Here is a 25,280-nt window from a genome sequence, read left to right on the forward strand (position 1 = left end):
ATTTAGTAAAACCATACTAGCAGGACAACGGTAACCTAGCTTACAGCTACGAAGTCAGAACCCTTCTGCCTTGCCTTGTTCATTAAACCCTTTGAAAAAAAAAAAAAAAGTTAATGGAAAAATTATTGGATGTCAACTGGAAATATGAACTGCATGGCAATGTTGGTGTCACCTCACCCACCTTTAAAATGTATGCCAGAGGAGATACTATAGTAGGATAGGGTACATATTGTACCAAGAGAAAAAAAAAGAAATAGGTGCAGAAAACAGAACTACTCTAAATAGCATTAATTCTCCTTATCCCATCTTTAAAAAACAACACATACACATTAAAGTTTAAGTTACAGATGCTTTTTTATGTTTTTTTTTGTTTGTTTTTTTGTTTTGTTTTATTTTTAAATGTTTTATTTCTCCTCCAAAAATTTCTACATAAAAGTCCCAAGTGACTGAGAAGGTAATGCACTGGCTGAACAAGGTGACTAACGAATGCACTAACTGGACAAGGTGACTTATAGAGGATTATTCTTCTGTAGGAATCTTTTCTTCAGAAAGAAACCCCTAAGTCCATCCATCCCTCCTGACGCACACACATTTGCTTCTATTCTAAACCAAAAAAGCTACATGGATAGACAATCATATATAGATTTGCTTTCTGAATATACAATACTGAATATAATCTCAACCACTCGGTCATGTAGATATGTGTTTTGGAATAAATGTTCTTCAATTTGTTCCCCTTCCTACTTAGAACAGTTCTTACTATTTAAAGATAAAAAAATACTACAGCTTCTTTGTAGATAATTACACGTTAACATAATTACCTATATTTACCCCTACATATTCTATTTTAATGACCATTACTGCACATATAAATTTAAAGGACATATAAATGAAATATGAATTCTAAAAAGAATTGAATAATTTATGCTATGTATAACATTCTTAATACTGCTTTTATATTATCATTACACAGACTGAAAATATACTACAAATATTTCTATCGTAGAATAAAAACAACCAAATATTACAAACATTTCAGATTACAGTTGCTGTTTTTGCCTGATTCCATTCAGAAATGGAAGATGTTACATTGCTTGGAGCTTAATCTACTGAAAGATTTTTTAACGTAGTAAAAGATGCATCTGTAAAAATGGGATGCGCTTCTCATATAATGACATACTTCAGATAATATTGATAACATAAAAAGGTGTTTATCTGCTCAGTGTTATAAATTAAGTCTTAACAGTTCAGGTTTTTTTTGACGTTCAAAATGAATAAATGTGCAGCTTTCCCCTCATTCCCTTTTATTTTAAAAAACATTAAAATCACTATAAATGAATTAACTTTTCACATGGTCATCTAACAGATGACATAAACTATACCTTAAATGTAGAAAGTCCATAAAGTCTTGCAGTGTGAACAGTCACTTGTGAAATGTTTGTAATGTTAGATATAAAATCCTCAAGGTATTTACAGGCTTGTTCCAGGTGGGTTGTGTTTATGATGATTTGAACAAGCTGCAAGAAACAAAAGTTATTATATAAAGCCTTTTTCCCTTTACCATTTTTTTTATAAAAGGGTAGTTCTAAAAGTTAATTACAGTATTTCAAGTTACCAGCTATTAACTGGCAATTTTTAAGTTATCTTTCAAATACCATTAAGGAGCAATACCACAGTTTACATACAAATGATGCCATTTTAAAAATGAAGATTGCAGACACCTACTCAGTGAAATGAATCCAATTGATAATTCAGAATTAAAAAAGGGAAAATAAAAGACAATATACTACCAAAATAAAAACAATAACTTGTACCACAAAAACAAGTAAACAAACAACAAAACAAACACAATTACTGCAATTAAAAAAAAAAAAAAAGCAACGCATAAAGAAGTTAGGAAACTTCAAAAATAAGGTTGCCAACTCCCCAAACCCCCGAACAGTAACAATCCTGCTTTTGATATAAATATATGATATAGATATTGATATACACAATATAAATCTTTTTACAAGAAGGACCTTTATTCACATTCAGTTCACAAATTAGACAACACAGATAATGCATAGTAACTGACATAACAGTATGTCAGTACCTGCTGTCTCCTGACCTTGTATGTGCCTGCAGTGAATATTTATAGAGTGATTTGCTGTTTCTCCCTATCTTTTTTTTTTTTTTTTAAAGGGAAAAATAAACTTGGCAATGTCCTGATAAGTGCTAGACAGAAGCAGAACACAAGAATTGAGTCCTGTATACAAGCAAAGTGGTAAGAGTTTTCAGGTAATTTCTTGCAACCCCCTGTTTATCATACAGGAATCAAAGCTCTTTCATTGTCACCTATCTCTCAGTAAGCATCCTTATGTAAATATACTTCCAACTAGACCCAACACTGTATCTTATTTTTCTTATTTATCTATGTAGTAGACATTGACAATTCTTCGTACTTCTCTCACCTTTTAAAAATGTCAACTCTAAAGAAAACACAACTTGCTTTTATTACACAATCTTAATTCTATATTATATCAAAATTCACAAGAATAGTTTTAGCACTAATTTTCTTATAAAAGCACAGTTTTGAGTGTGTATTTTAAAACTTACCTCTGTTAAACCTATATGAGGCTTCTTAATTAGGTTCTGTAAACAACTACTTAGAGTTCTGGTGAGCAGCAAATTTGTAGATTTTCTGAGCATATCATCTATTTCTGTTGAGCTGAAAAAAAACATGTAGTATAACTCTGCTGTACATGACAACACTTGTAAGTAAAACTTATTTTCTTCCTTGCAAAGAGAACTTTTTATGTTCAGAATTACCATATGCATTGAATATCTGGTTGCTTCAAATCGTCTGTGTTCTAACACACAAAACACCTCTTTCACTTACCAAATTATCCATTAACTAAATTTCAATGTTGAAGCAAAACTTGTTATTTTTAGATTTTGGACATGTTTATTGACACAGCAGTTAGGACAGAGTAATTTGTGCTTTTTAATGAGTTACCACAGAGGTCAACATGTGCCAATTAGTACGTGTAAATTATAAACTGAATCAATTAAGAATGTGTGAAAGCGAGTCATTTACATCTTTAACAGTGCAGAAGTGGGTGAGCAGCCACAAATACCACCCAGATTTCAGATCTACAATGTTGTTTTACGTAATTAAAATTGAGCTTCTGAGGTGCACAAGAGTAAACAAGATGGGAGAATTGTGATGTTTTCCTTCAGAAAAAGGTGGAAAAGAAGAGGGAATTAGCATGCAGGCAGCAGTTCATTGCAAGAGAAATCATCGCTAAGAAAACTCAAAGCTCTACAGAGGGAAAGCTAGATTGAAGTAATCAGGGGTTCTACACAATTATTTCTGAAATGATCAGTATAAACGCATATTTTCAAAATCTTACAGGGTTTGTTAAAGAAAAAATCTCCAGATTATTTGAATTAGCCAGTAGTGTTTAAAAAGCCCCAGCACTGCTTTGGAGTATTCACCATGCCAAGCTACCTTCACCTACACACACAGCATACATACACACACGTAAACATATGAAATATGTTATAACATTGGAAATCACAGATTAAATATAAAAAATGTATACATGTAAATTATTAAATAAGCACAACAAGAAAGTACCCAGGAAAATGTATTTTCGATTTAATATATATTGTTAGTTCACCTGGAAGTTATAGGTTACTTTATACCCATTCACATTCGTCAGACTTAAAGCTTACCTGCGGTGAAGTGACTCTGAAAATTTAAGGCTTGCATAAATAAATTCCTTAACCTGGATATAAATCTGAGGCACTGACTGAGACATTGGGAGCTTCTTTGGAAATGATTGCTGTAAAAATAAAAGACAATGCTATCTTATACTTAAAATTCTGATTCTAAGGTGAGATTGGCATTAAACACAACAACTGGAAAACCACTTAACACTATCAATGTTTTAATCTCTTATGCTTTTATGTTTTTCATCAAATATAAATAGTGGTATGTGTTGAGATAACTTCTGAATCTTTTAAATAGCTTAGAAGCAAAATATATTATCACTTATTTTAATTGCAATAAAGTTTAGAGACAGTAGGTAGTTTAAGATCCCTCTGTAGAAAGCAATTTACAAACACATTAGAAAACAGTCTGAATAGACAAGATATAGACTTAAGTGTGATGAGAAGCTCAAAAAAATGCTTATTGTTTGACAAGGGAAATGGAAAAAAAAATCAGAAGTTGTCCAATGTGTCTGAGATATTCAAAGCATCTTAAGAATGTTTAGACATATATTTACTATTGTGTATTTACCTCTAGATGATTCACAACATTTTAACATAATTTGGATTCTTTTCATTAATTTAGATGAACACATGGGAAATACTAGTCATCTGCAGTAATAAAATTACACTTCTCATTTCATTTTTAAAGTTGATATTGCATTTGGATGAACAAAAAAAATTCAACTATGTTTACACATACAAAACAGGTATTTCTTTATTGAATATATAATTTTTTTAATCTGCAAAACAATTTCCTGTTTATTAAAGAAAGATCATAATCCAAGAGAAAAGTAATTAACAATCTATATCATCCCAGGAGAATTCTATTTCTCTAAATAAGACAGTAAATCAACAGCAGCTCAATGTTTTTATATTAAAAAACAAAACATAAAAAACAAAGCAAAGGTTTTTATATTAAAAAAAAAAACTTTCCACCCTTCTAACCAGTGCTCCTTATTTAAAATTATATGATGTGACATGTATGTGGTATAAGTGCATACGTTTGTGTCATTCAACAGTGATAGAAAACATTTTTAATGATAAAATTTACTTCAGATATATGTGCATCTGATTCAAGCAATGAATTTTTACAATAAAACAAGAGCAATTGTATTCAACTATAAAGATCTTCACGGTGTTCTAACAGCAGTGCTTGAGTATCAACCTTCATACAGTCAACAATCTAGGAGAAGCAATTTGTTGTGCAATACTGTACAGTGTCTAGTCAATACAGAAGGACACAACATTCTTTCAGTCAACAGATTCTTATAGTAACCAGCAAGAAAATAAAAAAGAAAGAAAAAAGAAAAGAAAAAAAAAAAAAAAGAAAGAAAAGCCAATTGTTTCATTTCTGAATGTGGACAGGGAGTAAAGTGCAGACATTAGATTATATAATCAAACCATGAGACTTTGGCACATTCCATCTTTAGATTTCTGAACAGTGGAGTGCAGAAAAGAATTTTTTGTCTAGTCAGACTGGACTTGGTATATTAAATATTTACTCTTGTTCTGGTTTCAGTTCTGCTCAATGTGCTGCAAGCAACTCCTATGATAAACTTACTTGTAAAGCTGTGAATTTGATTCATCCTAATCTATAATGTCTATAATTAGACGTTTCATCTCTTTTTATATTAATTGTAGAGAAATACACAATTACAAATACACAATTTCACAGAAGTGAAATTCATTTTAATCTGTAATAGGCATCACAGATGCATCAAAATGGGATTAGTCCTCTGGGGTGTCTACATGTATTCTTCTCTATGAACTGCTGAATCACAGACTTAGTATCTCTTTATTTTTGCAGATGTCTGTAGTGATGGATCTTGAATAAACCAGTTTCCCTCTACACCAGTTACTCCAATTGTCATGTGGTTCTTATATTTAGTTCCCCTCTGCAGGCTCCACCATGTGTCTAATACTACTTGATAAGTACTACCAAAACCATATTTAGAAAGCAGAACTTACTAGCCATCTTTCCGTGAAAGCATATTTTAGTGACAGAATGGCTGATGCTATGAAAGAATATCCTACTGGGATGCCAGTAGAGCAGAATTATTTACAGTTCCTTTGTGTCTGCTTTGTCCCACGTGCCGAAACACAAATAATTAATTTACAAAGTGAAATAAAGAAGTTGCTGTCTCTAATAGATCCTTGTTTATCATTACTTGTACTTTTGCAATGTTATAATATATAATATACTGTTGGGTTACAAAACCCAATGTCTTGCAACAAAATTTAAGTTAACTAATTAAAGGCAGATTGTATTAATTAAACCATATTATTAATTTGTTTACAAAACAATAGGTTTCATTATTCATTCATGCATCAGAACAAATGACTAAAGCTTTAATTTTCATATTTATTTATTACTAGATAATTACATTCATAGAAGGTGATTTAGCCTCTTAATCTACCTAGCTTTTCAAATTTTAATTGTTTTTTAATTATAAACAACATTACTGTCCTATGAGTCCCTAATTGGATTTTGACAAACTTTAATAACGTAAAACTTTTTCTTACCTTATCAAGTTCTGTATCTTGAAAAGGAAATTTGCTTATAACTATTTTGTATTCCTCTTCATTTGCTACAGGAATAGGGCTGTAGTTGTCTGCTTCAAAAATATCCCTGGTGAATTTGTTGGTAAAGTGGAAAAAAAAAATGGGATGTGTAATTTATTTATAATACTTTCCAGAGTTAAAATACGTAAATTAATATAAATTTTACTACCAAAAAATGTTATGAATTGGGATCATTCTAATATCAGAAATCCAAACTATTTTTAGAGTAATTTGAAAGTATCTTTTATATGATAACTCTTTAAACCATGAGCAAAAATAGCTGAAAACATTTTACTATGTGTGTCTTTAATACAGTAAAGGAACTTTAATACAGTCAAGGAACTTTAGATCAACTAGTCAACTTCAAGGAAAACCATAATGAGATGTTTGTTAATTATGGTAGCCTACACTTAGCCTACACTAAAGGAGATATATAGAACATCTCACTTCAGTACATAGAGTCAACAGGGATGATTCAGAGAACTTTACACAAATGGACACAGCTTTAGTGAAGTATCCTCTGGACTTCTCTGCTAGTCCATTGACTATATTAGGTGTCTAGAGAGCTTGAGAATCTTAAGTGGTCAAGTTCATTTTAAGGTTTTCTGCACTATGATATAACATCTTTTATGGTAAACAACATCTGCATATTTAGACATCATACCCTATCTGCAAACAGGCTTTTGAGTACAGTTCCAGGCTACGCTATTCCCAGACTTAAATTTGGTCAACGAAGCGACTGCAAGGAAGAGGTGGAAACCCAAGTGCATTAAAAGAACGTGATGATGTACTGGCAATGTCAGGACTCTTGTCAGGGAGATACACATATCAGCTAACTTTAAACGTTAAGATAACCTAAATTAGGAACCTAATGGCCTATAGCAATTGCCTAGCTAGGTTGATTAGGTTCCTAATGAAGAAAAACAGGTGTCCTTCTCTTTGGTGACTCTCCAATCAAGTCCCAAATAAGGAGGGTTCCTTCTCCCCATTAACCATAAAAACAGTCCTCAATGGTTTCTCCCTAAAGATTAGCTACTTAATTAGTTCATATAGACTCTATCGAATTTTCCAGACTTAAAAACTCTATCAAGAAAACTTCAAGACAAAAACAATAGATGTAAGATGAAAAGCACAATTAATTATTTTGAAATACTAACCTGAACAATCCAGACCACTTTTTAAGAAGTGTTTCATTGTACTGGTCTCTTATCTCAAATAAAAGATCAAAGAGTCGATTCACAGGAAAACCATAGCCCTGAGGTAAAAAAAAAAATAAATAATAATAATAATAATAAAAAGATAGATGATTCAAGAAATAATACATTAATTCTTATCACATCACTTCAAAACTCTGTGATGAGACTCATCATTCAATCTTATCCCTTCTATAAAACAAATTATTCTACTGTAAATACACCATTGCAATTAGAAGATTACATATTAAGTTTTTAGTAAATATTTTATGCCATGCTTTCAGTTTTCAAGCAGAAATTTGTTCAATTTTTCTGTAACATTTAAGTTGCTATTTATGCAAAAATCTATCTTCTTCATTGGTCTGTTAAACACTGCAAGAATACTTTTTAATGATGTTTATCTGGTCTTCTAGTTACACAGTTAACAGTAGCTGGAATGCTAATTCTTGCTTAAGATCAGAAGTAAAACATTGTCAAAAGACAAAAACCTAAAAAAATTACAAAGCTAACAATGATTTTGCATGCATATGAATAACTAGATGCTAGCTGGATAGCCCAGAATGCATACACAAAGTTAGTAATACTGAAGAGGTGGAACAAGGGCAAGAAATATAAAAATATAATTAATTATTTAAAATATTGTGTTATTGTGTACTTGATTCATATATGTGACTAAGAGATCCAAAGCACTGTATCTACACATAAAAAGAAAAAAATGACTCTATGAATTTCAGTTAAATTACTAATATAATACCTACCTGCAAAGTATCAGCAAATACTACAATGAGATTCTTTAGTTCCAGAACAAGATCAGGATCACTGCAATATGACTGAAAGAGAGAAAATCTGGTTTTGTTAAAATGGTTTTAAATAGTGGACATATGTTTTCAAAGAACATTAGCACAGAAGGTTAAAGTCTCCATTTACCTAACTGACTGCCTTGGTGAAAAACAACTTACGCTAACTTATCGTTACCTAGTGTAGTTATATAAAAGCCTTTGCTCAATTTCTTATGTGAAATTATATATCAGCAGTACAAAGCTCAGAAAAAGTAAATTAAAATATGAGATGCAATAAAAATTAGTGTTGAGCTGAGATTCAAAAACAGCAAATTACATTTATTTTAATGGAATATAAGCATATATCAAAATACTTTGCTAAATTAACGTCAGAGATTTCCATAGGAATTTCTTTTGAACACTAAAAGCCTGGGTCTAACTAGTGCTAACACCTCAGACAGTTTCGCAGATGTAAGGGCAAAACCCTATAAAAATACTTTCTCAGTATTTACTCAAATTACAGATTTGGTGAAAAAAGGTCAGACATTAAATTCTTTAGTCGACTAAATGACTGAAACTTGATTTTTACCTTAACTTATTACCTTAACTTATTTTCAATAATGGATAAAGTACAAAAATACTTATTTTTATATAATTTAAAGCATCATGGTAGTGTAAAATTGGTTAGAGACTGTATTTGACTGTTTCAGCTTTCTTTAATTTTTGCTCTGAGTCTACTTAAATAAAGTAAGGGTTTTGTTTGCAACACCTTGTAAGACAACACATATTTATCTAAACATTATTCTGTACTGGGATGATATTAGAAAGAGACTGTCATAGAATTGGTTTTGATAGGAGTTACGTGTTTTAAGAAGAAATAATGATCAACTACATCAATGACATTACATGGAAGAGTTCTTAAATTAGAGATTACATTACTTCTTAAAGTACTGTGCTCTTAAATAGTTCTATAAATCTGTATGCAGCCAACTAACCTGCAAAGTATTTGGATTAAAAAAAATACATGAATATCTCTTAATTTATCCCAATCCTCTGAAATGAATTAAGAAGTCATTAGACCATCTCATATAACACTGATCAGTAAAGTTACTGTGATAAAACTATAGCTGCAATCTGAATTTTTTCCCCATTTTTTCTAAGTATGTATGGATAGTAAAATATTCCTCAAATTAAAGTAAAATTGTACTAAAAATAACATTCTATTAAGAAACCACTACTAGCAAACTTTTAAAAAAGATAGAGATAAAACTTTTCTACTTTTTCTGATAGTAAATATTATGTCAAACCAGGCCTTACTGGTAAACTCAAGCAATTCACTATCAAGTCAGTCTCAGTGAACAATGGTATTCCATTGATTTTCACTGAGGAATAAGAAATAGCACACTATCATTTGAGCTGGAATAGAAATATAACTTTAGGAGGTACCCTATGAATATAGTGAAATGTTCAGCTGACATGAAATTACATTCTAACATCCTGAAGATTTTTCTACTTTTACTTCAACATAAACATATTACTAGTATAGCACTGAAGAAATAGCTCCAAGGGTTTTGCTGGTGGAGTTTATTTTGGAAACACAGCATTTGGAATGATAATTAGGAACTATTTCCTGGTGGTGCTTTCAGTGCTGAACTATTCAATCTGATCTAATGAAGAGGTCAGTTGAGACTAATGAGGAAGGATTGCAATAATAACAGCAGATTAACTCTGCATATTCTAAACTGCTGGACTAAGAGAACGTTTGGAAGACCCAGTGAGTTGTAAATCAGTGAAGGATTATGCAAATAGCCCATGGCTGTGGATCACAGCCTGATACTGTTGGTAAAAAACAAAAGCTTGGCAGGCTCCCTCCCATATCTGAGCAATTTTTAATCACAAGGAAAAGAAAACATGAGAGAGGTGTAATTTTTCACTTTCTTATTATCTCAGCTTTATACACACAGAACTCTTGGGTAAAAGGTTTTAAACTGAAATAGTGATAAATCTTTTCACTTACTGAATGCGTTCTAAGAACAGCAATGATCTTTGAAAGGGCCATGTTCCAGAGTTCATCAGTGTATGTTCTAGTTACCAGTCCTTGGGTTACGTGTAAAATGTGGTCTTCTACTACAAAGAAACTAAAATAAAGCAATACTTAAATTGTCTTTTAACATTAGCGCAAACTCTTTCGCACACGAGTATAGTCAAACCCTTTCCCACTGGAGCAGTAACACTTCGGTAGGTTTGGTGTTCCGCTTTGCCCTGTACAAGTCAAACTGTGAAAAGCTTGTTTTGTGCCCCCTGGAGCCCAGGGTGCTGGAGGGTCCCTGTGGGGCACCATACTGGTAGGATATGAATGCTTTTCATTGCTCAGATTCAGCTACCAACACCCACATGATTTGTGCAGAAACTGAATCTTGCAAAAGTTTTTGGACAATGGGAGAAAAAATGGTAAATTAAGAATCAGTATAGCAAATCTGAAATAAATCTCCATTTACAAAACTTACCCTACAATCTGGCTGAAGTATCTTCTATAGCCTTCTACTGTTTCATGCTTGCAGTGAAAAAAAAAAAAAAAAGATTAAGAATAAAAATACCATTAATTATTAGGTACAACATAATTCAATGCAAAAAATAAAGTACTGGTTACCATGCTTGATTGCGGCTGCAGAACTAATCTTGCTTGTTTCCTTCTTTGCTTTCTGTAGTAATTTTCAAATACTTCTCCATCACCCTAAAAGAGGACAAAAATAGGTAAAACAAGAACATTTTTTCAGTATTACAAGACACTTTTTTACAATAATGGTAGAATTCTCTGTCTTAAACTAAGCCACATATTTTGCATTTGTTCCACACAGAGACTTCCAGCTGACATCAAGGAAGTTTTGCATGCATGAAATATACAGATTACTTTAAAAAAAAGTGCAGTCTACACAATGTATCATAAAGAAAAAAAATGCTTATATCTATTGTATTTCATCATACAGTATTGGACATTTTAAGCAATATTTATGTTTTAAACCATAGCCTTCTGACTATAGTAATGTTAAGAGATACGGCATATAACCTGTTGTTCTATAACTGAAACTCTATGCCTCTTAAAATGGTTCTTTAGGTTATTCAAGAAACTGCAAAATTACAAAAACATTGCAAAGCTAAATTACAATGCTGTTTCTGTGTTTATATGATACATCTGAATGCAAGAGCTTTGACAGAACACAACAGAGTTATTGAGTATTTGCTTATTCTCTTTGGAATTGCTAAATATACTGACAATGGATGTGGATTTTTCTTCTATCACAGTCCTCAAAATATAACACCCTCTGTGCCTAATGATTACATTGTGAGGAATTCAAGTGACATCCAAACCACCTCATTAAAATGACCATTCAGTAGAAACCATCTGTCCATTTGAAATCAGTGCTACGTTCACTTACCTACCTACTGAATGCAATTTAATTTGTATGCAAGCAGAATAACGCAGCTTAGCATTTTCAAGGTTGTTTCTTACATCATGAACCTAATTATTATGCCTGTGCTATTTAGAATTCCATTACTTGGACTTCCAAAAAATCTTCAAAAAAATATCTATTTGAATCAAAATATTACAGAGACTGAATGCTACTGTAATGCTACAGCATTACTTACCTCTTTTATAAGACATAACAAAGAAAAATTAATTTTAATAATTTAAGTTCATAATGAGTATTTTGTCATATTTAGAAATAATGCAAACCTAGCAAAATATAAAAGTAAAAAAAAAAAAAAAGAAACTTTGTTTAAAAATAAACCCACTGTAAATGAGATGCATATTTTACAGGACACTTTCTACTACAGGAGAAGTTTAGTCTGATGTAATTCATACTAACACATACTTATCAGACATGCTAAACAGTCATTTCCAGCCCAAATATTCAACACAGTTTTCATATGCACAAAGACATTATTTAATTCTAATCCCAATGCCAAATTTCTACTCAGTCCTGACAGAAGCTTCTCAAGTGAAAAAGACTAGGTGCTCTTCTCAAATCCACACCAAATACTGAGATGTAAAATATCTCATGAATAATTATACACTACGCTATCTTATGCAATCAAGATCAGCAATTCAGGCATAACAACTATTTTAAACATATGCTCTAAAGCAATCAGTAGAGTACAGCAACTATTCTGGTGATTCATGCACTAAATAAACAAAGGAAAGCCAAGATAAAATATACCTAAATAATGTATTTCTTTTGCCCAGCTTCTAAAAGTTTATGCGTTTATATCAACAGAAATAATAAATCAGTTAATGCTAGGTTATAAATTGTAAGAATACATATATCAAATATATGCTCATATATCAAATGTTTCACACCATAGTTACATTTATTTTATACTAACATAGCATTTAGTTAAAAGGTACTCTTGCATACAAAAGGGTGTGCAATTACCCTTTTAATTTCAGTAAAAATTAAATATACAGCATTTCACATAATGATACTGTTATATATAATTCTATATTGCTTAAATATACAGTCTCAGTGTAAAGACTGCCCTATCAAAAATACGACTCCTTCCACCATCAAAAGGAGCAATGGAGAAAAATGGGTAATGAGGAGACTAAATTTCACTAAGACATAATAATGAGAGTGACAAGTATAAAACTGAAATTATACAGGATGTCTCTCACATTTAAAACCCAGAAATACACAGTCATAATGGGCCATATAAACTGTCTCTCACTTTATGCTTCTCAGACACATCACAGGAAGTTGCAAGAAACTGAAAATTAGTAAGTACAACATAAGCTGCTGTGAAATAAAAGTTTCTTCCCATCTGAACAACTAGCAAATATTTTAGTCAGTCTTACTTAACTATGGATTTTTTTTTCTATATAAGAAATTCACCTTTTAATTTTTTTTTAATAATCTCATCATTCTACTGTACAGAAGTTAAGCAGTGTAAAGAAGCTTAGTTGTCAATAAATACAAGTTCATTTTTGGTCTGTATGTATCTTGCAAAAAATTGTAGGTACTCATTTTGAGATATAAAAAGGAGTAGAAAACTTTTGTTCTATGTTAAAAGAATATTTTCTACAGCTTTGTAGGAGAGAGAGAATTCACTAAGAAGGTGATGTTTGCTGTGAGATAAGTCTTTGATATACTAGTGTAATGAATTTTGTATAAACTCTCCTTTGCTGTTATCATAATGTTTTGTAAACTCCAAAAAAAAAAAATGTTTTACAATAGGAGCTAAAAGAGAAGGAATCCAAGAAGTGGTTAACGCACATCTTTTGATATTGTTACCATGGCTTATTAATTGGATGATGTTGGCAGGAAAGACAGAAACCCTATTCTGAAGACATCAGCAAGCCTTTTTGCTGAGGGGCTAAGGGCTTTTAACATCAGAGAGCACTCCCAAGTTGTTTTCTGCCTCCAGTAAATTTGCAAGCTGGCAAACGTTCTTTCTGTGCAAACCCCAAAAGCATATCCTTTGATCAAGGACCCAACATCACGATCCTTGACACAGTGAAGACCATGATCATATATTACTTTTAAATGTCATCTATCAATTTTATTTCCTGTTGCTTTATTACACTAAAGGAAGAATATGCAAAAGTTAGCTGTCTATTTTATATTACTCATGTTACTTCATACTTATTTCCTCTGTAGAAATAAATGGTCTACTCTTTTATAACAGTTCTGGCAGCCTGTCCTTCTGTTCCTTTTCACTGAGATGAATAATTGCTGATGTAATTATGGATACTTTTGTTTGTATTCCTTCTTTATGAAAAATGTGAAATAACACTAAAAATTATTTCAAGATAAAGCCTTCATGTTACACAGCTGCAAGTGTTCCACAGGAAGATTCTAACCCGGGCTGAATAGTCAAAGCCAGGTCCAACTGAAATTGTAGGATTAGTAATACTCAGAAGTATTTCATCTATACGCCCTTAGGATTTTTTTCTGTATGTAGAAAAAATTAGAATGAATATTCCTGTGTTTTGCAATATTGATCATCTCCCCACAGTCATTCAGGTAACATGGAACACTAGGGGGAACTGCAAAAATGGTGACATCAATATTGAAACAGACACATATTTTACCATATTACTAAAACCACTTACATAATTAGTAAGTCTTGCTGTGTGTCCTTTATAATGCATATAAAATAAAATATGCAGTCATGCCCTGTGTCCATGGTATATACATTTCATCTGGTTCATCCAGAACTACAACTACTGGAAGAAATATGCTTGCTTGCAAAAAAATAATAATAAAGAAGAATGTTCAACTTGAAAAAAAAAAAAAAAGTAAAAGGTCTTTTAAAGTCATACATACCAAAACAGAGTAAATGTGCAAACACCTGTAGACTGGAGAAAAGTCTACAAGATCTTGAGCAGTTAAAACCTGAGGAAAGGAAAAAGTTATAAATCTTAAAAAGCATATAATCTGCAAAATGTGACACAATACCAATAGAAATTGCCCACTTACTACATATTTGGTAAGACATCTTACCGGAAAGGAAATGTCCCTAACTTTCAAATTCAGTCTTAGTGCCCTCATCTTTAAAACTGTTTGATTTGGCTTCTTTAATATTTGGAAATATTTAAGGAAGAACTGATCAGTTAGAAGGGTGAGAAGTTAACAGACTGATAAATCTAAGTTTCAAGTGAATATGGAAATACATTGGGGTTGACAAAAGCCAAATTGGGTCCAGCAAAATTAACCATGTTGACAGGTTTTATGGCTATAAAAGCTGCAGTTTTGACACAAAGTGGTAGAATTAGTTTGCACTAATGGCTTGAAGAGCCACTGAATCAGTCTTTTTGCCAGTAATTCAGAACCCAAAAACAGTTCTAACACAGTAGAGTAAATTAACTGCTTGACTTCCCCCTCTCTTTTTTTGCAGTATTAGATTTTAGTTGTGTTATGAAAACATTATTTTCACAGCATTTTCCACCATTTAGATTTATTTCCACCTTAGATTTAAAGGTCTAAATATTTACCATTTTATTCAAATTATGGATATTAAGTGTTCTGAAACGCTTCTAAGACAAGCTGAAGTCCTCAACAAAGAACTGCTGGCTTTAGCAACAGAGGAAAATTCCACTGGGTCCAATAACCTCCAATAACCTTTTAAGTGGACAGGTACTATATAATACAACTTGCAATTTGATTCCTGAATAATTTAAATTTCTATTCAATTGAATGTCCCCAAACATGATACTAAAGCTGTCATTCATACAATTAATATTTTGTGTTTTCCCCCTAAAATGTTGATCCTGTCTGGTGTCCCTTGAAAGTGTTCTCTTGTCCCTTCTAACATTGCTCCATTTATAGACAGCAGACTCGAAGTTTTGTTCAATAAAACTACAAAATCCACTTTAAATAAGATGTACTGATTTAGTAAAACATCACCTCTTCTTCATGTTCATCATCTTCTTCAAATGTTCGCTTCAATGTAATTTCGTTCTTGGATTCCAAAATTCTGCTTCTACCTAAATGCATATTCCGACCATAGTTTACGTTATTCTGCTTCTGAAGAGTGGTACTAAAGGTCTTCTGCTGTTGTGCCTGTTTTAAAAGTAGTACCAATTGAGAGGGATGTAATGCAAATTCCATCATTGATGAGTATATGTTATGCCATGAAAAACAGGTGGTGATATTGAATACAAATCAAGGTAACTGCAGAATGTGTGCTCTCAACCTATACTGCTGATTTTGTCTTTAGTCGGTTTCAGGTGGTGAACTCTAGTTCCAAATTCATCAGAACAGCTATTTTTTGTACATTTTTTCCCAAATCCCCAGAATGTAGTAGAAAAAAAATTACAAAGTCATCTTCACAACTTTCCCATTCAAACTACAAGCACAGAATCAAAATTTAAATGAAGTACAGTTATCATAACATAACTTTCCAGCTATTTGTTTGCTGTTTTCAGTTAAGCCCTAGCAAAGAGTTAGCTGCAGAAGTCAAATGCACTATGTTGTCCGTATTGTTGAAAGAAATGCACCAAGGTAGCACTGTATAATCTTGTGTTTAAGTGTGGAGAGATGCTCTTTTCCTCAGGTATGGCATGGGACAATACAATATCCAGTATCCAAACTACCTTTTTGAGAGACACAGTTAAGTTTCATTTATACTAATCAACACTGCATTTTACAATAATTTTGTTTCTGAAAGAAAAAACAAAATTCTAAAAATCTTAGATGACAAAATGGCAACCTAACATGAACTCTGCTCAGCAAGAAGTCAAGTTAAAACTTGACTTGCTCTCCAAATAATTTTTAAAAGCATTAACTGCTTGCCCAGAACTTGCCCTGCACCAGTGCTTTTATGCGGCAGAGTATTTTGTGACAGAATAGGCAATGGCTCCATCTGTCCAAATCTCATCCTGGCTCTCTCCTCAGTTCTCTTCCCTCTTACCATGCCTCTGAAGGATAATATGCCAATAATATATCCTGTATTAGTAGCACTTCAGAAAGAACTGGGCAGTAATCTCAACGCATCATTTAGTCTTATTCATCCTTGCAGGCTGGCCAGATGTGCTGCTCTGTTTTGGTGCAGTAGCTGAGTTACAGACTGCCTAGGAGCTGACTACTCAAAGCATTTCACAATTTTATAATTTATTTATTTATTTATTGCAACTTAAGATACACAGCACTTTCCCTTCCCTTCCAAGGGAGGAAAATACTTCTTGTCTAGAACACAGACACAAATCTGAAAGGAAAAACTGAATGCTACTGAGGGGTAAGGCCTCCTGTATTAGACACAGACTGCTGGAATTGTGAACTTCACATCCAGAGGTAGAAACTACATGAGATGTCAGCATCTTTGTTTTGCAGCTTTAGGTCAGTTTTCAAATCATCCTGTTAGGCAGACTTACCTGCTTCATTGCAGTTTCCCCAATTCTGTCAGAATGCTTTCGAATGCTCTCTAAGAAATCCTTGAGATCTGACATAGAAATTTCTTTTATTTCTTCACGTAGTTTTGGAAGATTTTCTATCATTATCTGGCAAAAACGGTATTGGCTAACTCTAGGAAGATACAGATTTTCTAGCTGTTCCATTGTCTTTAAAGCAGAGTAGTACCTACAAAGAGATTAAAAGCAAATTATATAGCTTTCTTATCAAATTTTAATAAAACATTGTTTATTAGATATAGCATATCAATATCATACATGCAATCAATAAGCATCTAATGAAATTACTGTGTTCTTAGAAAAATGAGTAATGTGAAACAAAAGGTCATCCATACAGTTTTCATTTGGAAAAAACAAACAAACAAACATCAGAGTAACTCAGTCAAGTCAAGATTTTAAATGGACTTCTATGTAGCTCTTCTGATCAATATATTCCTAATACCACATGTAGAAACTTGTGGAACAGAGGCATTAAAGTTTTAACAACTCTCTCTCCTTCTAGATTGATTTTTTGTTGTTGTTTAAATTAATTTTTGGTTTTGAAACACAAATTGCCAATCATTTAACACTGCAGTATATGTACCAAACAACTAAAACAATCTTGGAAAAGTGTGCCTGCATGCATGTGATTTATTTAGGTGTATGTGAACACACACACACACATCCATACCCACTCTCCTTCCACCATCTGTAGCTCGAAAAGACATGCATAACTTATCTTAAGCAACATTTTTTCCAGCAGTCTAACATATTTTGCTGTAAGTCATGCATCTAACTTACTGTTCTGACAAAATACAGTATGCCCCACCAACAAAATGACTGCTTTGAACAAGCTTTAAGGTCAGAAGGTTTTCCAAACGAAAAACAACAAAGATTGTATAATTTACAGTGTTCTTCAGTGTTCTATTAGCCTACAGACTATACATAGCAGAAATACAGAAGATGTGGCCTGAAAGAGGGGAAAAAGGAAAATACCAAGAAATATTTCTTCTCGTGTCCATAAATTATGAAGATAGGTAACTGTAAGGGAAAGAGTGAAACAGGCTACACTGAAATTGGTTGTCTACACACAAAATATCATGATAAAGTATTTTTTCATTTATCTTTTTCATAATAACGTTATTTAAATGAAATTATGGAGCATTTCAGGAAAAATGAAAATAACTTGTATCCATCACATAAAATAAATGATATTGAAAATGCTGTACTGACAACAGGATCTGAACTCCCAGTAAATTGTAACAGAACATTTTATATGAATATTGCACAAGATTATTACTTTTAGTACAGAAAGTTTAGTATGTCTGCATATTATCTGTAGATAGGACAGCAATTATCTGTAGATGTGAATTTTCCTCTACACAGCATTCTTAGTCCGGGAGGCTTTTAAAGAAATGCATTTATTTTGGCCTATTATAATGGATTAAAGTGAACGAATGTCTTCTAGCTTGGTATTGAATGGGAAAAGGAGAAAAACCAAGATCAAACTCAGTTAACTTGCTGTTTAGTTCCAAACCTTTCCAAAAATGCCAAGCAATGTACTTAGCCCAGTTTTAGCTTTTTGTATTACAACCTTGGCTCCTTTTTCTTTTTGAAGTCCTAAACAATCAGTAATGCAAAATTACTGAATCATTTTGAAAGGGGAAAACAGAATATCTGCAAAGTTAATTGAAAATGTTCAAGAGAAACTGGAAATGTGTACTTTTTCAGTTGTGGTTCATCTGGATATTACATTATAGATAGAATAGGTCTTCACGTTCAAACTGAAATAAAATTCAAGCTGATGGTTTCCCTTCCGCAGGCAAGCAATAGTAAGTTGTTAATAGTTCATTTCTGACTTAACGGTTCATTCTGAAACAAACGCTTTTTTTTTGTTTTTAATTTTCTCAGTCAATGCATTTCTAAGCTAAGCTAACAATTCAGCATAGGCAGAGGATGCGAAAAACCTTCTCTTTTATTCTAGAACACAACTGCTTTCAGGAGACTGCAAATAAAGAGGTTTCAAGTGTAAATTAGGTGCTTTTGTTTATTATGTGCTTGGTTTATATAAAATATACATAAGGCAACAGGAATGTTGCAGATAAGAATGGATCTGGGGGTATTATGTGTGTGGGTTTTGTTGTTTTGTGTTTTTTGTGTGTGTGTTTTTTTTTTTTTTTAAATAGCAAATGACTAAGAGGGGCCACATGGTGAGATTTCTGGGGAATAAAACCATAATAGCATCAAAATCGTATAAAAGGTTTGTATTTAAATTATACAGATCAGCTTATCAGAACACTGTTAGTTCATCTGGAAGGTTTTTGATTGCTGTCTCCAAGCTCAGAATTAACATAATCCACTTTAAATCCATTCTAGAGTCGCTTACTAATTATATATATATGGAGCTCAAGACCTTGCCCTTTTAGCATCTGTTCAGATAAAGCACTGAAGTCTTATTAATTTGAAGGTCACTTGCAGGTCAGGATTTAAACTAAAACGTTTTGCATATCATACAAATACATCATTCCATGAAATATTTTCCTTTAAAAACATTCCATAGATTTAACTCAATGCTGAAGATTTTTACATTATATCATACATTATCATATAAAGGTGAAGACCGGCCATTTAAGTATAAATGAGAAGCATTTTCAGTGTTATTTTTGTCATATAAATGTAGCAGTCACCTATCTATTCTTCTGAGCTAATCTTGTAAGAATATGTTTTCCAAAACAAATCTTACAAGTTTTGAAACTGAAGATAGAAGTTTGAAACAACAATGGAGATCATACAATAAGACTATACTGAACTGATCCATCTTGTCATTACTGTCAGAACACTGTAAAATTGATTGATCAGACATCTCCACTATAAAAATGGAAACTTCTAAAATCAGCAAAAAGTGGGACTGGAAAACAAACAAACAAAACCAGGAGATTTTTTAACAGTGGAGTGTCATTTGGAGGCAGATATGAGAATTACTGTAACTTACTAAAAAAGCTCCACATTAAATAGAGCAGTCAAGAACTGACACAGGATGGGAGCAAGATGAATTCAAAGGCTGTGTATTTCATTGAGTAGAAAGCATTTGCGTGCAAGTATTTGTGTACAGAAATGTACAGTCATGTAACTAAAACTCCCCATTTAAAAAAAAAAAAAAAAAGAGATAATCTTGAAATTCTCACTTTAATTTTATTAAGAAACAGAAAGAATTTACAAAGAAAAAGATGTTAATCTGAATTGTGTGCTTCCTTTGGAGACAAATACTATATATCCCTCTTATTACATTTCCATTGATTAAATACTCAATATTTTTTGTTCTCTATCAAAACAAAATAAATTTAAGGGAATTGATTAGAATTTTTCAGTAATAAAAGAAGAGTCAAATTCACACATTGAAAATGCAATTGAAAATATGTCACCTTTCACTACACAAACAACTTTTTTATTTCTAGTTGTCTTATAGTTGTCTTTATAATTCAACACCTGATTTTTAAGGTTCTCCAGCATACTAATGTTAAAAGTTGCCCAAAGGATAACCAAATGAGAAGATCAAGGCACCACTATTCTGAAACTTCTGGATAGTGAGTCAAAAGTTCGGTATTTCTGAAAATCATATAGAAGACTTCCTGTGTGAAAAAAAACAAGTTCTATGGAATACATTTTTCATCCATAATGATGTGGTAGGTGTCCATTCTTTAAAACAGTAATTATCAAACAAATACTGTTATGAAGATGGTGAGACAGAATGCAGCTTTCAGCACAGTAACGAATGCCTATTTTTAGGGTGTTTCTTTTGTTGTTATTGTTGTAGTTATTGTTCTGTTTTGTTGTGGGGAAGGGGGTTGCCAGAAGCAGGATGCCACTGGGCATTGATATGCAGTTGGTAAAGTCCAGTGCTTCATTTTGACATCACTCCAAAACAATGCAGAAAAACAAATGAGCATCGCTTTTTATCTGCTCTATCTTCCCTTGTCATACAGATATGAGAACCAAGCCATACATGTATAAACTATGAAGTTTCCCTATTTGTATTCTCCACGTCTTAACATTTATTTGAATGCATGGAATGTTTATGCAGAGAAAGGTTGCATGATTCTTAGTGAGCCTTAGTAACCTAAAAGACTAAATAAGTCTCTTTTCCACAGTTCAGAAGAAGGTATAGCAAGGTCAGAAAATAAACCCAAGCTTTTCAGGGCAAAAAGCTCAGTCTGAAAGACCATAGTCCTTCCCAGAACAGACTGAAGAAGATTCAGCAACAAGCTTTGCAGATTTAATCATTTAATTATTTTCATTTTGTGTTGGGAGTGTTTGTTCGTTTGTTTGTTGTTTTTAGTAATACTTACTGTGAAAGAATTTTTGCAAAAACACCAGTTTTAACGATTCCAATTAGACTAGTCATCCACAATCACTTGAAGCAGCTGGGAGCTCTTTCCAGTGAAATGTATCAAAACCCAAACACACAGGCCATGCCAACAAAGCTATATGAAACATGTAATGACCTTATCTCTGACTTAAAACTAAAGGAAGTTCACTAGGTGTTCTGAAGAGCAGTGGACAAACCACGCCTCTCCCTTGTGCTTCCTCCTCTGAGACTTTAAACCCTCCATAAATCTTTCCAGCCAACTGTGTCTGTTTAGAGCAGATTCCTCAATTATTTCCTCTCAACTATAGTTCTTGTCAACTTGTGTTATGCATGGCTCAGGAAACAGATAAATAGGATACAGATTCTTTCACCTCTAGGTCATCAGTTCAAACATAGCCCATGTTGGTAGTGACCAGAAGTTGCTACCAATCGATGACTTTTTGGACTCCTCAGTAAAACTTCATTCTGTCTGCATAAAGCAGAATGTGTTCCAGACCCCAAATCCCACATTATCTTGAGAGGTGGCCATCAAGAAAAAAAGAAATAGAATTCCAATTTTTATTGTAGAACAACTATTCCCTATAATATAGAACATCCACACTTTCTTCTTCCCTTTTTCCAAATATTAGAAAGGCTAGTTTGACTCATAGTGTCACATTTAAAGAAAATGGAATAATGAAATTATATTCTAAAAGGCTCAAACAAACTCAAAAGAAAAGAGGTCTTCCCTCCCCCCCCTTTTTTTTTTTTTTAAACCAATGAAAGCTTTGCTGCATTCACAAATCTCAGTGAAAGCTTATGTGAAAAATTATGTTTGTCCAAAATAAACACTCCTATAATTTTGTTAAGTCAGGCATTGTGAATGCTTGTATCTCTGACTCTTCCAAGAAAGCCTCACAGCACAACTTAGGAAGGGCAGTTTTGAAATTCCTTATACCTGTACACATCAGCTATGAAATCTTAGCACTAATGCTCTGCATGTCCTTGTCACTGCTGAACCACTTAGTGATAAAGACCAGGACACATTCACCCTTTGGATTTGTTGCCTGGTGAGCCACAAGGAAATTATCATTTGAATTAATTGCAAGTTCTGTGAAATATCCACCTCTAGGCTGTATTATAGAAAATTGTAAGTCACAGGCAAAGTAGTGACCATACCGTAGCTAATGAGATCTATCTGAGCTGGAGCAGTAGCCTGCAGCAGAGTCTAAACCTTCTGTACTCCATGTGATTTCAAGGCATGGTACATCAAAGCTATGGCATCTCCCCTTTCCCTTAGATCTTTTTATGGTATGACAAGGACATGTCCAAACCCCTCAATTCAGTGTATCATCATTTGGCTTGCAACATTTAAGATTTCCAGTCTAGCAACTCCTTCCACAGGAAAATTATGAATGAATCTTTTAAATAATGGAAATTTAGTTTTAGATTTAATGAATACTGATGCTTTTCAGAAAGCCCATCGACCATCAGTGAACTCTAACTGCAAATCTATTTTGTAAACAGAGTGAAAACGCTAAAAGCCATCTGCCATTTTATCTCACTGAAGTGATCTCTCCACGATGATGTTAGGAATTATCATTTCCCTCACAATTTTAAAGCCAGAATGTTGTTTATTTTGCCCGACAGATCAGGGGAATGGTAGAATGTAGACCTTGATCCTAGTGTTTCCAAATTTTCAACGTGCAAGAAGCAGCACACTCTGCAGACCACCTTGCACAAGGCAGCAGGAAGTGGTGCAGCTCAGGCAGCACGCTCTGCACTACATTCTCCAAGCAGACTAGCAGGGGCACTGGACTGTTTACATCCTTTTGCTGAGCTGCTCCAAAAATCACTGCAATGGCATGCTGCCAGCTACTTCAAGCAAATGTCAAGCCAGTGTTTTGCTCAGAAGACCTTGTGTATAGTAGTCAAGCTGATGAGATCTACCACACTGGGTCCTATCCAGCAAGTTTTGATTGTAATGTGATACAGCCAAAGCCGTAGCTATTAGGTTCTCCTAAAAGCACTCGTATTTCTGCAGAAAACCTCCTCCACAGTATGTGTGTACAAGTGTCACATAGCACATTAATTGATGACGAAGATGTATCAGATTTGCCACAGTGCTGCTGATTAATCTGGTGCATAGATCTGATCCATTTTGGACATGTCTGCACACAGGCTTTCGAGCTGATTTACTCATACACAAAGGCAATTGTTTAGGATATTTAGGTGTCCAGCAGTATGACAAGAGGTGTTGCCTATTGAGACCACAGAAATCCAGACACACAGTCAAAAAGTACTTCTAGATTACACTGCATACATCTGACTATGCACAAATGGTTCTAAATGGAGACAGTTAGATCCAGACAGACTTGTTAACAGGAGCTCCCTGCAGTGGTGCCAGGAGCACACAGAGGCAATGGCAATGACCGCAAATCCAGCAGGGAAGAGAAAGAGCAATCAGTGTGACTGGGGCCGCATGAAGCGCACCAAGGGACAAGGTGGCAATGATCCTGTAGAAAGCACGAAGAAGAAAAAGAAGAAGCTGTATTCCTGGGGTGTGTGTGCATGAGGTACAAGGTGGCAGCAGCAGCCCTGTGGGACAGGATGACAGCTGCAGGGAAGCAGGGGCAGACAAGAAGCTGTGGAGAGAGAACTGGGAATAAAGGGGTACAGCTGCAACAAGCGGCGCTCAGAGAAAACAGAAAATGAAGACACAACAGAGGAAGGCGCAACTGGTGGGGTACCAGTCAAAAAAAACCTATAATACAATTTTATTTTTATCATAGAATTTTATTTTTTATTATGGTTTTGATTATGTTTGCTTTTTTTTTTTCCTTTTCAACACTGATGAAAAAACACAACACTTTCTACACTTCATTCTCATAGTCCTACATACACAAAAAATTAGCACAGATACCAGACAGATCTGAGGAAAAATATATGGAATAAAATGTCCTTTTTTCTTGGATTATAATTTTGATTTAAATATATTATGATAAATTAAGCAGATATTAATGTACACTGCAAAGGTCTTTACTCCCTAACAGTTGTGGTGTTCTTGCATTTTAAACTGTTTCAAGTATTAAAAAATACCTTCTATTTCACATTTTATAAACTTATTTTCACTGCATTTAATGCTTTTTTTTAACTAAACATTACTTTTCATGGCAATCATTAAGGTCCCAGAAGTCTTTATTTAGTATAACATTTGTTCACTTGTACTGGCATTCTTGAAACATAGGCAAGATATGAAAAAAAGACTATTCGTACCACACTACAGGACTTAGAAAATTGACTCGTCAGCACTAGTTTTTGCTAATCTACCGGTTTATTTACAAACATATTTTGTTAAGAAAAATAAATTCACTCACCTTTTTACATTCATCTGTTCTTTTAATTTGCTGTACATTTCCAGCACTGCATAAAAACAAGCAGATTAACCCATGGATCTTATTGTGGCTTTAGTTAATAAAAAAAGGCAATGTATACTGTAAAGAACAAAATAAACCACAGAAAAGAATATGCTAAATTTGCCTTAGTCGATTCCTGCTATAATAGAAATGTAGTAAAACTAGCAAAACAAAACAAAAAAAATCTAGAAAGCAGCTAAGGCAAAGAAAAAAAGTGCCAATATCTTAACAGCTTTTAAATGAAAAAACAATTAAGATTAAACAGAATAGTAGACACTACACATTGATAATTTGTTGACTTGTTATGCACCATAACTTCATCTGTATTACAAGTCTACATCC

General features: G+C 33.2%; 1 protein-coding gene across 14 annotated transcripts in view; it reads right to left on the reverse strand.

Moving 5' to 3' along the window:
• The window catches only part of EXOC6 (exocyst complex component 6), a 123,053-nt gene that overhangs the window by 45,346 nt on the left and 52,427 nt on the right, over positions 1 to 25,280 (reverse strand). For all 14 annotated transcript variants that reach the window (XR_011098206.1, XM_068688081.1, XM_068688080.1 and 11 more), the window contains 13 exons: positions 24,900 to 24,945; positions 17,163 to 17,367; positions 15,697 to 15,852; positions 14,617 to 14,685; positions 10,941 to 11,024; positions 10,798 to 10,844; positions 10,308 to 10,428; positions 8,270 to 8,341; positions 7,476 to 7,573; positions 6,280 to 6,385; positions 3,718 to 3,827; positions 2,596 to 2,707; positions 1,383 to 1,517 (listed from right to left, as the gene is read on the reverse strand). Coding sequence is in view for 13 of the 14 variants with exons in the window: in XM_068688081.1 (XP_068544182.1) it covers positions 1,383 to 1,517; positions 2,596 to 2,707; positions 3,718 to 3,827; positions 6,280 to 6,385; positions 7,476 to 7,573; positions 8,270 to 8,341; positions 10,308 to 10,428; positions 10,798 to 10,844; positions 10,941 to 11,024; positions 14,617 to 14,685; positions 15,697 to 15,852; positions 17,163 to 17,367; positions 24,900 to 24,945 (1,361 nt within the window). In the remaining variant the exon portion in view is untranslated. The remainder of the gene's footprint in view (positions 1 to 1,382; positions 1,518 to 2,595; positions 2,708 to 3,717; positions 3,828 to 6,279; positions 6,386 to 7,475; positions 7,574 to 8,269; positions 8,342 to 10,307; positions 10,429 to 10,797; positions 10,845 to 10,940; positions 11,025 to 14,616; positions 14,686 to 15,696; positions 15,853 to 17,162; positions 17,368 to 24,899; positions 24,946 to 25,280) is intronic.

This window comes from Anas acuta, chromosome 7 (genome assembly GCF_963932015.1).
Source record: "Anas acuta chromosome 7, bAnaAcu1.1, whole genome shotgun sequence".
Taxonomy (NCBI): Eukaryota; Metazoa; Chordata; class Aves; order Anseriformes; family Anatidae; genus Anas; species Anas acuta.